Source organism: Mastigoproctus giganteus, chromosome 8 (assembly GCF_048544385.1).
Source record: "Mastigoproctus giganteus isolate SK-2022 chromosome 8, ASM4854438v1, whole genome shotgun sequence".
NCBI lineage: Eukaryota > Metazoa > Arthropoda > Arachnida > Uropygi > Thelyphonidae > Mastigoproctus > Mastigoproctus giganteus.
The window spans coordinates 60516395-60534041 of record NC_143582.1 but is presented as its reverse complement, the minus strand read 5'-3'; the positions used below and the strand labels follow the sequence as shown (position 1 = coordinate 60534041).

Sequence of the window (17647 nt, the reverse complement as noted above, 5' to 3'; positions counted from 1 at the left end):
TGTGCTGACTTGGAGTGTGTCGCCCTTTCTGACTTTGGAACTGCAAGTTTTTTGTTCTTTCTCTTTGGGGGAGGATCCGATTGGGATTTCCTCTACGTCTTCATGGTGTTCAATTAACACCGGATCGTCATTTTGTTGTTGCGATGGATCTGTGGTGTCCTTTTACAGTTTTCTCTCCATATTGTCAAAATCCGGAAAATCAGTCCGATTTCGGATTTGCGGGAACCCGTTGTAATTGTCATAGAGTGCTGTTTTAGGGATTTTATTTGACACTTGCTACAAGTTTAATAGAGGGGATCTCCCTCTTTGGAGAGGCAAGTTTAGTTTTCCAATCTGCTACCTGATTCGCGAATTAACAATGTCCATAATTTGATCATTTTGTCAGCATATAGCGCGAGTTCCGGCCACTTGGTGCATGGCATCATTGAAAAACATATTTAAGTGCATAAAGTGACACATTATTGTTTTGTAATGCTTAATGACAGGTAGGATAGGCAAGTATTAATTAATTTCACACTTAGATTGATCATAGGAGCACAAATGACTAAGTATGACTCTTATGTCAAGGTCAAATCCAAAATGGCGCTCAAGATGGCGTCGCTATTGTTAAATAGTCGACCGCATGGCGTGGAGTAGAGACAGATAGGTAAATAGGTGCATAAATATAGAATCATTGTATTAATTTCAATAACTATACACTGCATAAGTTTCTACTCTTTCTTACAGTTAATGCTTTGCCCTTTGAAGACCACGGAGGGCAATACTATGTCCGAGATTTCTTAAGAGTATCGTATACGGTGAACGTTACATACAAAAATTTGTATGTAAAATTTGATTTCATCTTATTGTTTTTTTCTTCCAAAAACAATAAAAAATATAATAATGTTCAATGCAGGACTTATTAATTCTTTAAATAGCATCAGATAACTTCTCTCAGCTATTAGGAATTACTATTTGTGAACAAATCTATGGGCTTACTTATGTATTCTGAATGCATGATTCCATGGCAGTTCAGTTTTGATGGTTTGGTACATTCATTTGATAATTCTGCATAAAAGATTACACATTTAAGCAAGCAATTATTGCCAGAAACTTTAAGGAAAGCACTTCAATTACTCCTAAAAATACTTGTGAATCCAAGATTTTTGCCTTCTTATTCTCACTTGAACTAAGTTGCACATCTGTGAATGTTTATTAGTAGTGTTCTCAATAACATTCTTCAGCTGTTTATCATATTAATATCAGTTTGAATTATAAAAGCATTGCTTCTTAAAAATCTCATTAGTATTGTTCTTGTGTTAGAAATAGTTGCAGAATAAAAGAATTTGAATGGAACCGTCACATCTAACAAAATACATTAAATTGGCTATAAGTGAACTCCTGATATAAAAGATATCAGGAGTTCACTTATAATGCAAAAACCTGACTCTTCTGTAGATGACATGAGAAAGTAGTTAATTAAAAATAAATGCAAAAAACCTTAAGTAATTAGTTTACAAAATGTTGTTGCATCAGGCAGAGCCAGACTGAACTGTCGTGTTAACTGGCAAGCTGCAAGGTATGCTACATGACCAAAAAGTGAGTAACAGTGACACATTAATGAAAATGCATGCTTATCGGTGCATCCTGCAGGAAAATCAAAATAATAGGATCATGCAATTACCCACAATAATTATCACATTAATAATAGGATCATGCCATTATTTGTATATTTTCTAAGGATCAATGCTTCTCTTTGCAAGGACTGGTACCACAGCACAGGACCACATTTAGTGAAATGCTGCTCTAATGCTTTTAGTTCATGTTTAGTAAATTAGATTGATTGAATTGGATCTGTGCTCACAAATGCAATGCCAGACAAAAAATAAAAAAGTTCACTTTAATCTATTTCTCCAGCCCACCTCCTTCCACGACTGTGATTTCAGTTGATGAAACACTTCAGCATACTTCTTTTTAGTTATATTTCAGCCGTCTGATATGAATTTGAAGTGTATAATGCCTTTATGGCTAAAAAAACATCCAACATCATTTAGCCTCAGCTTATGCCACTCTTACAACTAGCTCTGCCTCACCGTACCTTTGATATAATAATGATATAGATGGATTTTTTTATATATATAATATAAAATTTAACATGATGCTCACTCACCAACTTGCCATTACCACATGTGAAAATCAGAACGAAATACATGAACATGCACACACACTTCAGTATAGCAGGTAACTAGCAATCACACTTCTGTGATTGCTAGTTACTTGACCTGTAAATGCATTGTAATAAACCTCCCAAGTGATATATTATGTTTTATTTCCAGCACTATTTTGAATATATATTGTATATGAGATAGCTAAAGCAGATTTAGTATATATTATGTATATATAGGTAATTTTATTCTTTATCATTAATTTTGGATCAGATTGATACCAGTAATTTCAGTGTTAATGACAATTTATGAAGCAAATAAATTGGTTTATATAAAAAACTTTATAAATTTTCTTTCTCTAGACGTATGGATAAAAGTTCACATTGGATTACAGTTTACAATTATTCTGGTACACAGTGGATTATTGAAAATGTAGCATTTGATGTAGATTATCAATTCAGAGTGAAGGCAATCAACGAATTTGGGGAAAGTAACTTTAGCGTGCCGAGTAAAATATTTCCTTTTCCTGAACCTAAAGGTAAGAATTGAAATTGGATTTAGTATGGTTGATATCCAGTTTTATTTTGGCAATGTTAATGATAACAGCTTTATATACTGTTTGTCTGTGTACACACACACGCATGCACACATGCATGCACACACATAGGGGGTAGGCAAATTAATGGAAACACCTGATATGAAAGTAGTAGTTTTTGTAATGGCTGTGTGATGTATTTATCAATATTCAGGGATGTTTTTTTTTTTTTTTTTTGTTTGTTTCTTTCATGTAGTACTGTGAAGAAAAGGCAATAAAAGCTGATATTTATTTAGAGATGATATTAAAAGGTACATGAAGAAAATGACCAACCTGTCTGAATTTCAAAATGAATGGTTAAATTGTTGGTGCACATTTAGCAGAGGTGTTGCTGACTCAACTGCTGATTTGTTTACTCTATCCAGAGAAACTATTGAAAGTGATGTCTGCATTCACAAAGTATGGAAAAATAAAATCTTATAGGATGAACTGTGGCATAAAAATTTAAATTGACTAAAAGAAACTGCCAAACACTGAAAGGGATTATAGTCCGAAACATAAAATTACTACCTCAAAAATAACTGCAGAACTTAATGCAAGTCTCAGCAATCTAGTTAATAGTAAAACAGAAGAGAACTTCATAAAGTTCTTGTCTGTTTGTTCTCATTTGGTGAGAACTTCACAAAGCTGAAATGTATGGCAGGGCCACAATTGCAAATACGTGCAATTCATTACTGATAGTAATACTAGAAAGAGGATGCAATGGTATAAGGAGCATAAAAACTGGACACTTGATGATTGGAAACATCATATTTTCAAACGAATCACTATTCAGACTTAACATCAAAGAGAGTTTATTTAGTGAATGCCAAAGGAAACACATCATCCTGACTGCCTTGTGCCAACCATCAAACATGGAGGTGATCAACAATGGTTTGGTTAGCAATATCTTGGTATTCTCTAGGTCCTATCATTGCCTTGAATGGCTGAATTTCTGCCAATGATTACCTTGATATACTAAGCGACCAGGTTCATCTCATGGTACAAAAATTGTTTGCCACAAATAATGCCATGTTTCAAGATGATAATGCTCCAATACATGGCCAGGTGTGTCTAACCTTGGTTTAGGAGCATGAAACGAGGCTAAGCATCTCCCATAGCCTGCACAATCACCAGACTTATTGAGCCACTGTGGGCATATTTAGAGAGGAGAGAGTGAGAAGCAGATATCCTCCACTTTCTTTACTCAGGAAGCTTGAAATGTTTCCCCATGAAGAATGGTCCAGTATTCCTCCTAAGACAGTTCAAGATTTATTTGAATCTCTTCCACATAGAATACAAGCTGTTTTAAAAGCAGAGAGTGTCCCAACAATATATTAGTGCATACCTGTAACTTTTATTACTGGTGTTTCCATTATTTTGTCCACCCTGTACATATTAATTACTTTATGAAAGATATTTGAGTGTGAAGGTAGAAGGGTGGTTGCATAGGACAGTCACTAAGATTGTTGAGTAAATACCACACCAGTTCATGCATCAGCAGCTGTCACTTACTCAGGGGCCCCAGACATTGGATAGGAGTGATGACCCCCAGAAAACCTAAGTTGTAATTAGCTTATGCCCATTTTTTCCCTTCACTTCTGATATCTGTTTCTTATTCTTTCCACTTCCTGAACTATTAGGAATAGAGATTTCTGATTTAATATAACCCACTATATGTCACCTCTTCTTAACATAAATTGCCAGACAGAAACCTGCTAACCTACTAATCAGAATGCACAGTAGTCACCCTGATGATAGTGAATTATCCCACCTAATTAACCTCCTAAGAACTGGTTTGCTAAGAAATTATACTTTTAACATAAATATACCAAAAGTATAACCTTCTAACCAAATTTTATGTATATACACTGCCCTACCATTAATATCTGAACACCTGCATATCAAGAAATAACCTCTATTTAAAGGAATACTAATGTGTGAACATACTGTCAGAAAACCAGAAATAATCATTTTGTAGATGTTAGAGAACCTGTAATGTAATTAATTTTTTAATGACAAGTAATGATAATGATTAGAGGACTTACAAATGTATGTTGTTGTTTTTTATTATTATTAAAGCTTTAGCAGAAATGGAAGATGAACAGATTACTATAATTTTGGCATCAACCCTCTCTATAATATTTATAATTATGGCATTTCTTGTGGCAGCTGCCTATTTTGGTAAGTCATTTAAAATTAACTCAAGATAGAAAAGATATATTTCAAGATATAAAAGATATGAAAATATATATACAGTAGAGCATCAGTTATCCGGAATAATTGATGTCAGACCTCTTCCAGATCGCCAAATTTTCTGGATAATCAAATGTAAGGTAAGATTAAATTTATTTAATCTTACCTTATGATTAAATTAAATAATTAAGATTAATTAAATAAAAAAAAATTATAAACCAATCTTGGGAAACAGAAACATTCATCCAGGCATTTTTATGATTTTTATACAAAACAGGAAAATTAGAAAGATTTTTAAATGCTCTTGGTTTTTTGGACTTACTGATAATGAGCACCGACAATCTGTGCTTCCCAGTAGCATTTGCACACATAGCAATTGTAACTTGCTCTTTTCTCATCTTAAAACCTGGTACAGGCATCTCTCTTTTAGTGACTAGGGTTTTTCTCGATAATGCTTTCCATAATAAGCCCATCTCATCAACATTATAAACTTTTCCGTCCTTGTAATTTGCTATAACTGAAACAAACTTACTTTTAAAGAACACCGTTGCTGATTTGTCTGCGGAAAGTGTCTTGCCTTGAATATCTAGTTCATGTATACCGTGTCTCAGTTTAAAGATTTTCAGCCAACTTGTGCTTACCTTAAAATCTTCATTACCTCTTAATTTTTGATTAACATCCAAAGCTTTTTCACACAACATTGGGCCAGACAATGGTTCACCTAAACTTCACTTCTGAAGAAACCATAAATTAAGTGCGCTCTCTAAAGTAGCATTTTCAGGTTTCAACATCGTATTTTTTCTGCTAGATCATCCTTCACTATCCGTAATGGACACAAATTCTGTTATAGCATTGGAATTTTTCTTGTTGTTGTCAATTGTTGAAGTCCCCACGTTAAACTCTGGAGAGATTTCCTAAATTTTCACCTTTTCTGATTCTATTAATAATTTCTGTTTTTTTGTTGCAATGTTAAAACTACACATTTTCTTTTCATTCACATTTTACAGTAAAAAATTGAGAAAAATAATAAATCGCACAGATCAAAATTCAATTTGCAAACACGATCACCATACCTGGCGTTACTGTACTACTGTTAAGAAAAAAAAAGAAGAAAGATGAGCCTTTCAAATTATTTCAGATAACTGACTTCTGGATAATCGCCATTCTACTGTATATATATATATATATATATATTAGCATAGCATTTTAAATATAGCTTAAAAAAGTGCCTTCAGTTAAGTGATTATGAAAGAAAAATTTCTTTTCCATTCATATAATATAGAAATACTTAAGCAAAATTTTGTAAACATATTTACTGAATTGGTTTTAGCAAATATGTTTAATACATTTCATCTTTTCTTTTGTGTTCCTCAGTAATTTCATAGTAATCTCAATAATTTCAAGAAGTGATGACAAAGAAGTGAAAAGTTTTAATTTCAAACTAAGTATTCTAATTATAATATTCCATGTAGAAACTTTCTCTATTAACCCTTAAATAGTCATGCAAAAAAGTATACCTTAATAGTTGTTATGGGCTATAAAGTAATTCCATGTATTTAAAGTACTTTTAGCAATTTTATGATTGATATTGCACATCTTTTTTTTTTTTTTTTTGTTTTTGACAATATGGACTAGGATGATAACTATAACATGGCTAGAAACAGATATTTTTTCCCTTGATTTAGTATTGATAATAGTATTGACAACATGAAGCAAAGAAACAAAGATTATACAGAACCTGCCAAAAAAAAAAAAAAAATTCATTTGTCCATTCCTTTTAATAATTTATCCCAACCAATTAAAACTACCTACTTTAAATGTTAGGCGAAAATTTATTTGATAATCAATCAATCACCTTCTGGTTGGATGCACATTTCTGCAACTATCCTCTTTTAATTTAAATTTATATCCCCTTATATGCAGCATCATTTGAGAAAGAGTAAAGATGCTATCAGCATTTAGTTTGCTTAATCCTTTTAAAGCCTTTATACATTTCAGTTAGTTCACCACACAGATGCTTAATTTTCACAGACTGCAATTTATAGGGCTTTAATCTTTTTTTTGCTAAGGATATTCTTTCATGCCCCTAACTAATCTTCATGCTCTTTTCTGCACCTTTTATAAGATGGATTAATAAAGGGATGCTTAAGTGGTAAGAGGCAAAGATTGGTTATGAACTGGCCACTTTTCTTTATGACCTAATGATAAAACAGTAAGGGGATTAGCTTGCCCTTATGCAATGGTCTGAAAAGAAGAGGGAAGAGTTAATCACTGCTTTTCATGGAGTAATGTTATGAGTGGGTCACAGGATTCAATGTGGGGCCTCTTCCTTTATTTGTAATATTTATTAATGATGTATTGATATTAATGAATAATATTGATGTAAGTATTTCAAGCTTAATGTCTAAGTTTGCTGCTGATACAAAGGTTGGTGGCTGCTAAACTAGGCAGATGAGTTGAAAAATGTTAACTGAGGTTTAACATTAATAAATGCGGGATACTACATTTGGGTAGCAATAATCCCAGAATAGCATACCATTTAGGTAGCACTCAAAATAGTTGATAATAAAAAAATATCTAGGATTAATTGCGTAGTTCAGACAGTCTCTATAACAGTTTGTGGAGTTCTGTTAGTGAAATACAGGAACTTTATAAGCAGAGACAAAGAGGTAATTGTATAAATCAGTGACAAGGTGACATCTTGAATATGTACTACAAACAGGTTTTTGAAACCTCATGTATTACAAACATGTTTTTGAAACCTCATGTATTACAAACATGTTTGAAAACATCATTTTAGAAAGAATGTATATATATATTTGAAAGAGTTTAGAGTGTAGCAGAGCAGCAAAGTTAGTTACCACAGAAGGCTGTTTTTGCCAAGGAAGAGTGAGATTCTGTAACTGCAGCATTCAGAAACTAAGCAATGAAGTGTTTAGGGCTTTAAAAGGGTTTATTAGACTAAATGCTTATGCAATCTTTAGCCCTTCTGAGGCTTAAGTGGAACATACATTCAAATAAAAAAAAAAGTTTGGTTGATTGTAGAATAGATGTGCACAAGTTTCCAATCAATCAAAGAATAATTTATCATTGAAATAAAAAGTTCTATGTATTGTGGAAGTAGGTATTTTAATTAAGTTTAAAGGATTGCATAAATTATTAGAAGAGATGAACAAATGATATAGGTAAGAGGTTTTTTTTTTTCTATTGGCTGATGCTGCATTACTTATTACCTTGCATTACTTTCCCAGTATTAATATTAAAAGTTTTGTGCTTCAGCTGAGTGGCTACAGGCTGGTGCATATACTTGAATTATGAGCACCCTGCATATTTATGACAAAGCACTTCCCATGCTGTCTGAGGAAGTGCTGAATTCTTTTGATATCGCTTTCACTCTGCCTTTATCATTCCTAGAATAGAGCAGGTTCCAACTCTTTGGCTCTAGGAAATCTTCCCTTTTCCTAACTGTGCTCAGACCTGTAATATTTCTGTCTGATATTTATAATTCATTCTCCAATCCCTGGAGAATTACCTCACTGTAAATTGTTGTTGACAGTTAATTGAAGCAGTGTGTAGTCTTGTTTTCCCCATAACCATCACAATTGTGTACACTGGTGGCTGTATCAAAATTTTCATACACATTTATCTACCTAAGCTGTGGGCTTTACTCTTAGTGATGCAACGTCTTGAGAGAGAGGTATATATAGACTGCTCTAATATGAAGTTCAGACACTAACTAGACTGTGAGTTGTAGGCATCCTGGGATTTTATTGATTATCTAGCAGTTGTTGAGCATTTGTGGGATTTTATAGGGATACCACCACTACATGTTAATCAGCATATCGGCATTGCTGCTGAATGGTCCTGCTTATTGGTTATTTTCAGCTAACTTCTATATCTATTGAGGTTCCACTACCTTCAGCCTACAGACCCAGTGCTTCAAGTATCACTATAGAGTAACCCTTAAGTACAGACCATGATTTTGACATAGATGTTTCACCTTATAGTGAACTTTTCCAATTTGTGTATGTGTAATAAAATATAAAAGTGAATTTTTCACTTTTATGTTTTATTACACACATTAGTGTTGCATGTTCCATTGTATTAGACCCACACCCGACCCATGCCCACAGTAACTGGAACCATCCAGACTGACCCATATTGTTTCGACCCACAACCTATCCTGTAAACTGCAAAACAAAAACCAAAAAGGACATATTAAGAAAATTTGACTTAAACTTTTTATGTATCAATACTAAAATTCAAAAAATCAATCATCAACAATATTAATACTTTAATTTTATTGTATATCAATACAAAAAAATTAACAAAAAAAACCAATTAAATAAAACAATGCTAATTGTTATTCAGAATAATTAAATAGAAAAATATAATAACACAATTAATTTCACACATTTTTTAATAAGTTGGCATGCAGAAAGATAACATCATGAACAGTTTCTTGGTTCAGCTGTGTTCTGCTTTCTTGGATTAGAAATCCATCTGCAGAAAAATTTGTTTCACTGGCAGGGAATGGTAAGAATGAAACAAGTCACTGTTCACTCTTGGATTAAAAAAATATATATACCCCACCACCCCTACGTCAACAATTGAAATTTTTTTTAATCAGAAATTGGTTTTGGAAGTTTCATTATGATATATAATTTTGGATTTTGTCAGGTAGAGGTTAAACATTTTCATCACCTGAATCTTCCACATCAAATAAATTGTCTTCTTTTTCTTTCTGTTAAACCTTTTAAATTTTGGTCTTTTGGTGTTTAATAAAAACTAAAACAATTTTAGTTTTTATTAAAAAATTAAATTTTATTTTTTAATAAAACTTATTAAAAATTAATAAGTTTTTATTAATTATTTATAAAAACTGGAGTCACACCTGACCTGTGAACCATAAAAATTATCCAAGAACTGACCCACATTGTAGGCAAACCACTTGTACCTGATGAAGGACTATAACATGCATTGGAACCTTAAAAAACTATTATTCTGTATTTAGTACTTATATGCTGAACAGAATCCTATTTTGGAATAGGAAATTTACAAATGAGTCATTTTGGAATAATTTCCAGTCATTACAAGGATAAATTATTAAAGTCAACAGCTTCATTTTTTTTAATTAGAATATAGTAAAATATCAAAATAAAAACCACAAATTGTGAGTACTGGAAGTAGCGGAGCAATTTATTATGACTGATTTTAAAAATTACATTTTTTTATCAAGATGAAATTAAATTTATGGATCTAGTGCATAATCCCTGCTGAATTTTTGTTGCATTCAAGATAATCTTATTGGGAATGTCTGGGTGCATATTACTCTGTTTCAATAATTCTGATTGAGAATTCATTTCTCTATCAATAAAATGGGAAAAGTATTGTAAAAAAAACATTAAAAAAGGCATTGAGACTTACAGAAATACAGACCACTTGCTTTACAGATGACTAAACAAACTACTTTATAGCTGACACTCATACAACCTGCATTACCCACAACATGATTGGAAATTATGTAGCCTGATATCATTTAGAGGTATAAAAAGAAGGATTTGACTTAAAACTTAGCCAATAAAGACAACAGCAAGGATGTTAAGGTAATTGCATCTCCATGTAGTGGGTTAAGAGTTAAATTAAATACTTTTTACAGCACTTAAAATTAAGTAATAGACTTAGTAATCTTACACAATGACAAATAATATAAAATAAATAGGATTAAAATTACATTAAGCAGGTATTAATAATTCAGCAGTACCTAAACAGTTTTAACCTAAATTTTAATAAACTTAGCAGCATTTACAGTTGTAAGAAGTCCTAAGACCTCTTTTAAGAATGTTAAATGAAGTAAAAGCATTCACTCTAGAATGAAATATTTTATAATATATAATTATTGCCCTGCTTTTTCTAGTAATAGTATGTTCTTTGATTTTGTAATAAAAAGGTTGTGAATTCCTTTGTTTAGAAAATATTGCAAGTAATAGCTTTATATCTAATAATAGTTCACAAACAACGTGAGAAGGACAAGAAAATACTCCAAGCTGCTGCTCAAAATCTTCAGAATCCTGATGTTGAGTTGGCTACACTTCAAGAACTTCCTCAAAATAGCAGCTTTATACATCAAAATAATGCCTTGTATAACTTTGGGTAAGAATTTTTTAAAAAGTTTTGTTTAAGCAGTATATCACATAATAGTTAATTGTTATTCAGGATAATTTTGCTTCATATGTATAGATTTTGGAATCTTATATAATTATTGTTAGTACAATATCACAATCTTACACATTGTACAATTTTAATGATTAATACTGATTAATAATGATTATGTGGGGAAGCACCACAACACACAATATGATAAGGAGACACACACAATATGATAGTTGGTTTAAAACCGTAGAATTAGATGACAACTTTTAGCACAGTAAACAACAAAGGGTATGATAATGCTATTATTTTATTGTTAAGTTTAAAAAGTAGCAATGAATTTAATATATATATTAAACTAAGAGAATGAACATTGACCTGTTGCTTTAAGAAAATGTAACTTATGTATAGAAAAGCAAGCTGCATGTTGATTTCAGTTCAAGTTTTCAAAATTAATTCTTGGTGGTAGATAGATGTCTTCATCATACACTACTGCTGCACTACCTACATAATTAAGGTTTGAAGTGTCAAAGATCATGTTTGACTTCCAAAGAAAGGCTCCAGAATTTTCTCTTCTCCCTTTCTGTTATGCAGTTTTGTGGGTGAAGTATCTGTCATGGCATGATCCAGAATTCCTTACATTTAAAGATTTAGATTTAAAAAAGGGTTTTGCAGGCCACTAGGTAGTTCAACTGAGGTCCATTAAAGTAAGAATTTACTGTATCTCAAAAATTTCCTAATTCATTTCACAGGTATATGTAATCCAGTTATATCTATTTCCATCTACAATCTGCTATGTCCCACTTAATTTTTCAGACAAAATCTTATTTGGCATTTTGGCAAGATCCAACATTCTTTACATATAAAGAGTGTGGATTTAAATAGATTTTGCAAAAAGAACTAACTTTAAATAGATTTGCTAAAATATCTAAATATCCCATAAACTTTCCAATTCATTTCAAAAAATGTATGTGATCTCAGGGACATTGATTTCTATCTACATTAAATTTTAAAATGTAATGGGCTCCTCTCCAACAGAACCTTCCCACCCAATCACTATTTTCAAGTGTTATTTGCCATTAGGGTAATATGAACCATTTGATATTGTTGGCATAATCTGTGTAATTTATATTCCTATTCTCCTTGGTTGAACTGCTATTTTAAATCTTTTGATCTTAATATTCTTAGGTTGTACACTAAACTCATTCTCATAGAGGAGAAATTTCCTTTCTGCTAACTTTTTGTCCTTTATCTAACCAAAATTTTTTCCAATAAATGTGATAAAGCTGTTCAAGATAAGAACATAGACCACAACATTTGGCTTATAACCAAATCTCCAACTTCATTTTCTGCCAGTTCTAATGCTTGCACCAATTGTAAACAAGTTATTAATAAACCCAAATTCAATTTCCTGAAGAATGAGATTATCCTACCTTTTGTCCAAATGATAATCAGAGTTACTGGTCTTTTGCAAAGGAATTGGTTGCATCTTTTGTCCATTTACGTTTACACCCCTTTTCTATACATTCTGTTCAATACCGCCCTTAGTTTTCTGACAGAAAGCAATTAGAAAATTCCTAAGTAGTCTAGATGCCATGCCTGATGTCATTTTTTCTTAAAATTAAGCTCTAGACTTACACCTCTTTTATGTTACCTTTTCTTATGGTGTTTTTCCTTTTACTTGAAAATTTGTTCATGGTTAGCTAATTTCTAAAAAAAAAGAGATGACAAATCTCTTCCTTCCAGTTATTGTTCTATTGTGCTTACCAGAAAATTCTTTTCAAAATAATGGAGAAATCAACTGCCATCTTAACACTACCTGAAAAACTTTCATTTGATTAATTAACACTGCCAATGTAGATTCCATTATTGATCCAGTGTTAATGGCTTGGCTTGTGTTAACTCATCAGCAGTCACATTCTATGGAAAAGTGTGGACAAATTTGTGCTGTTTCTATTGGAATTCCTAAGGCTTTCAGTCATATTTGAAATGAAATCTTTTAAGTGAGCTTCAGCCTTTTGGTTTATCATCTGATTTTTGCAACTTGATGGATAGTTTCCTCTCTAACCACTCACTGTATGAGATAATGGATGATTCTGTCTTGTAACTTCTGAACTAATTTTTTCCCCTGACAGCAAAAGCACAGATAGAATTTCTATCCATCAGCAAAAGCATGTTCAGTTCTGTTCATTCTATTCATACATTGCCCTTTCTGGTTTCATAGGCTTTTCTCTTCAGAAATAGCCTATAGATAAATATCCATCATTAGTTCTTAAATTATATAATATCATTACTGAATTTACTTCTACTTGTTCCTCTTGTGGCTTGCATGACATTTCTGAGGTTGAGGTTTGTTCACATAATTTCATTAAATGCATCCTTTACTAAATTATGAATTTCAAGTTGAATAAATAAAGTAGTAATCATTTTTGCATAAATAATACAATTATTTTTCAATTAACAGTTAATTTTCTTTTATTGATCAATAGTCATTACTCATTTTTAATTTGGTAACAAAGTATTTTTGAAAAGTCAAGTCTGTGATTATTAAGTTTAACTTTCTTTTAATAAATACACATGCAAAGCAATAATTTCAATCTTAACTAGTAATTTTAATCTTAACTTTAACCTTAAAAATGTGATGTGATCAACTTGTCTATAATACTTGAGATCCAAGTAGATCATAGAATTTCTGGCATTCTGCTGTGAAGGGTAGTTATTAGATTGCAAGCATTATTTCATAAACAGATAGTTATCTATAATTTTTGTACAAATTTTTTGCATTTATTTATCATTTTTTTTATATAAAAAGATTATCTTTCAGTGTTTAGCATCTGTTCCCAATGAAACTCTCATATTTGGTCTATCATTTTATATCACTTTTTTTCAACTTGTTTTTAAAAAATTGAAAAATGTGGGGCCATCCATAGATTCATTTGATCACGTATACCAAGAAAGAACCAGCTGCATGCATAAAACTCAATTACTCATAATGTCATACTACCCTCCTTGTTGTTTATAATGCCCTTATTGAGATCTGCACACCCTAATTCAGATGCTGCATTCTAATAGTGAGCATCCAAACTGCACACCTTGGATAACAGAAATGATTATTCAGTTAAGTAATTTTTTAATTAAAAATGGACACTTTAATTCTGGTTAATAATATAAATTAAATTTCTTGTCAAGACTTTAATGATGTACAGTATATCATCACAGATGGACATCTCAAGAGCAAGATCATGGAAAAAATATATTCAAGAACAATTTTTATAATGTATGATTGATTCCACAGAGTGAAGTTATCTGGTGCCTGGGGGGGCAGTCCAATTATATTTACACCCCACCTTATGTAAATTAGTTAAATTTAAAAAAAGTATTATTGCTGTTTTTGTCACAAAAGAACACTTTACAAATGTAAAACAATGTCATACAGTGAGAGATTAAAAAAATTAAGTATAATCATCTTCTAAAGAAATATTCTAAAGATTAATTTTCCTGGCCTATAATGCCACAAATTGGTCAGTCAGTAACATCACTAAAATCAGTATCTCTGGAGTTTCTTTTTTTACACTCAAGTTGGAGAGAATTAACTTTAACCCACAGTGCCCCTGGCTTGTTGACAAATACCCTCCTATCACTACGCCAATGAGATTCCAAATCAGAATAACAAAAATTAGTAATTAATTATAGTAATAAAAATGACTAGACCTTTAAAGAATGTTTTAATATTATCATGCTATATTATTAAATGTAATTATGTAGTACTGAATGTGAACTGTAATTGCTTTGCGAACAGTGACCTTCCAACAGATGAGGAGCTGTCTTCTCTTCCACACATCCACCGAGAGCAGATCATTCTCACCAAATTTTTAGGGAGTGGGGCTTTTGGAGAAGTTTTTGAAGGAATTGCTCATGATTTAGATGGAGAAGGTACTCCACCAACACGAGTGGCTATTAAGGTAATTAATTATATGAAAATTGTAATAGTTATCTCTTGTCTAAAAAAACATTTTTTTTTTAAAAGTTTTTTATTTTAATTTTTATTTTAATGTTTTAGACTCTAAGAAAGGGTGCAACAGGTCAAGAAAAAGCAGAGTTCTTAAAAGAGGCAAAATTAATGAGGTAAATAGTTCTATATTTTTCTAATTAATAAAAGCTCTAAGGTAATATTATTAATGCAATATTATGTAGAAGTATTTAAAAATAGCTGGTTCCATTACAAAACATGATAGTTTAAAAAGAAAATGTGATATGTGATAAGAAAATGTGATATGTGATAAGAAAATGTGATATATAATAGTTTAAAAAGTATAAAATTTGTTGATTTTCTGCTTTTTTCTAAATTTTTCTTTATACAGAGATATTTGAATTTGAAATTTTTTATTGTATTTACCGAAGAATTAATTTTAATAATGAATATAACACTGGAAATCATACACAAAAATGCATGGAAATAAACCATTTGATGATACTGTTAATGAGGTAATTTTGAATGACTAATACTCCTTATATCATATTATAGTAACTTCAAACATGACCACATCCTTCAGTTCCTGGGCATTTGCTTAAATAATAATCCCAACTTTATTATTTTGGAATTAATGGAAGGTGGTGATCTGCTATCTTTTCTGCGGAATAATAGACCAATGATAGTAAGTAGTGAATTTTTATTTTTAAAAAATTGTTTTAATTATAAAATATTAGGCCCACTGTTATTACCATTATTAGTATCTTGTATTATACAGTTGTAATGAACAAGCATGTTTCTCAATAACATCCCCAATATAACTTATATGGAATAAGTTATATTGGGGCTGAATTAAAAACTGTAGATAAATAAAGGTATTTTGGAGTTATGATATGGTCAAGCATTAAATTGTTCTGTGAGCATTGCAGGCAAGTAACAAGAAAGGTCTGTGGTATCCTATCGATGATTTATTGATAGGACACGACTGCAGTAACATTTGCTTTAGTGACAGGGAGGTCATAATCCCACTGTATAAGGTATTTATAAGACCACACCCCCTTTAAAAGGCATTAAGCTTCTCAAAAGGGCCCAAAGATGGGCAATGCATGTGATGAGATTGGCAAAAGGATAACCATATGAGGAAAGACTTGAAATATGTTGGCTACAGAGCTTGGTAACTTGGTGAGGAGTATAAGGCTTTGTGAAGAAAAAGTAAGGTGAATGAGGATGAAATATTCACTGTTATAAATGAAGAACTAGGAGGCATTTCTTTTTTCCAATGTATTATTGATTACTGGAATAATTTGCCTCTATTAGTGTTTTAAGCTGACAGTTGGAAGTTCAAAGGTTGGCTGGATAAGTACTTACGTGAGAAGGGAGTCATATAGGTAGTTTTTTATTATAATTAATTATTATTATTTTTTTTTTTTTTGGGTGGTGCAGCAAAAGCCTTGGATTTGGATTAGTATTAGTAGACGCATATGATGCAAGAAAGCAAACTTATGCAGCTTCAGCCAAAAAAAAAAACCACTCCCATTTCACTCCTCAGTTCGTTCCAAATACCTGTCCAGCTCAGCCTCAAATAAATTTAGACTATCAACTTCTACAACAAAAGATGGAAGTCTGTTCCACCAATCAACTACCAGCTGGCTAAAGGTAAACTTCCGCACATCTATTCTACAACTGTCTTTCATCAATTTGAATTTATGTCCTTTAAGGCGACTATTCCGAGCAAGAGGAAGAATCCCATCAGCATTGAGCATGCTCAAACCAATCAAGGCTTTATACATCTCAATAGACATTGTAATCTGCAAAACTTAAGCCTTTCTTTGTAAGAGCAACCCTTCGTTTCATTCACTAATTTCGTTGCCCCTCTCTGTACTCGTTCCAACAGCTCTACATCCTTCTTAAAATGAGGCCTCCAGACCTGTATACAGTACTCAAGGTGTGGCCTGACCATAGCCTTATACAAGGGGATAATGACCTCCTTATTCCTGCTAGAAAGGTTCCTGTATATCATTGACAAGACACCATGAGCTACCCTTGCAGCCCATCTGCACTGCTCAGAGACCTTCATATCTGCCTGCACAACCACCCCCAGGTCCCTTTCATTCTCTACCACTGTCAGTGTAGTACCACAGAGTTGATACGTTACTCTGGGGTTACCTTTCCAAATCCTGTTGCAGCAGCATAGTGTCAGTAGTGTCCTTGACAACCCTGCCAACCTTCATATCGTCTGCAAACTTGGATATTACGCTTGATTTATAAATACAGAAAACAATAATGGACCCAATACTGAACCCTGAGGGACTCCACTAATAACATTAGTCGATGATGAGCAGTGTCCATTGATTACCACTCTCTGTCGTCTCTCCCTCAACCACCCCTTTATCCATAGCAGCAATTTGCCTCCAATGCCACACTGCTCCAATTTGTGCAGCAGTCTTCCATGTGCAACAGTATCAAAAGCCTTTCTAACATCCAAGTATATAATATCAAAGTTATTCCCTGCATCCAGTTCTTTTGTGACTGCATCATAGTATCCAATCAAATTGATCAGGCAAGACTTCCCCTTAACAAAACCATGCTGTGTCCGAGCTATAACTGAAGTCT

The 17647-nt window shown here is 32.2% G+C and overlaps 1 protein-coding gene across 1 annotated transcript in view; it reads left to right on the top strand.

Annotated features, from left to right (window-relative positions):
• The window catches only part of LOC150081563 (proto-oncogene tyrosine-protein kinase ROS-like), a 356247-nt gene that overhangs the window by 281336 nt on the left and 57264 nt on the right, over window positions 1-17647 (top strand). Inside the window, exons 28-33 of the mRNA XM_090380246.1 lie at window positions 2507-2682; window positions 4801-4902; window positions 10923-11067; window positions 14864-15026; window positions 15125-15189; window positions 15590-15719. Coding sequence (XP_090236372.1) covers window positions 2507-2682; window positions 4801-4902; window positions 10923-11067; window positions 14864-15026; window positions 15125-15189; window positions 15590-15719 — 781 coding nt within the window. The remainder of the gene's footprint in view (window positions 1-2506; window positions 2683-4800; window positions 4903-10922; window positions 11068-14863; window positions 15027-15124; window positions 15190-15589; window positions 15720-17647) is intronic.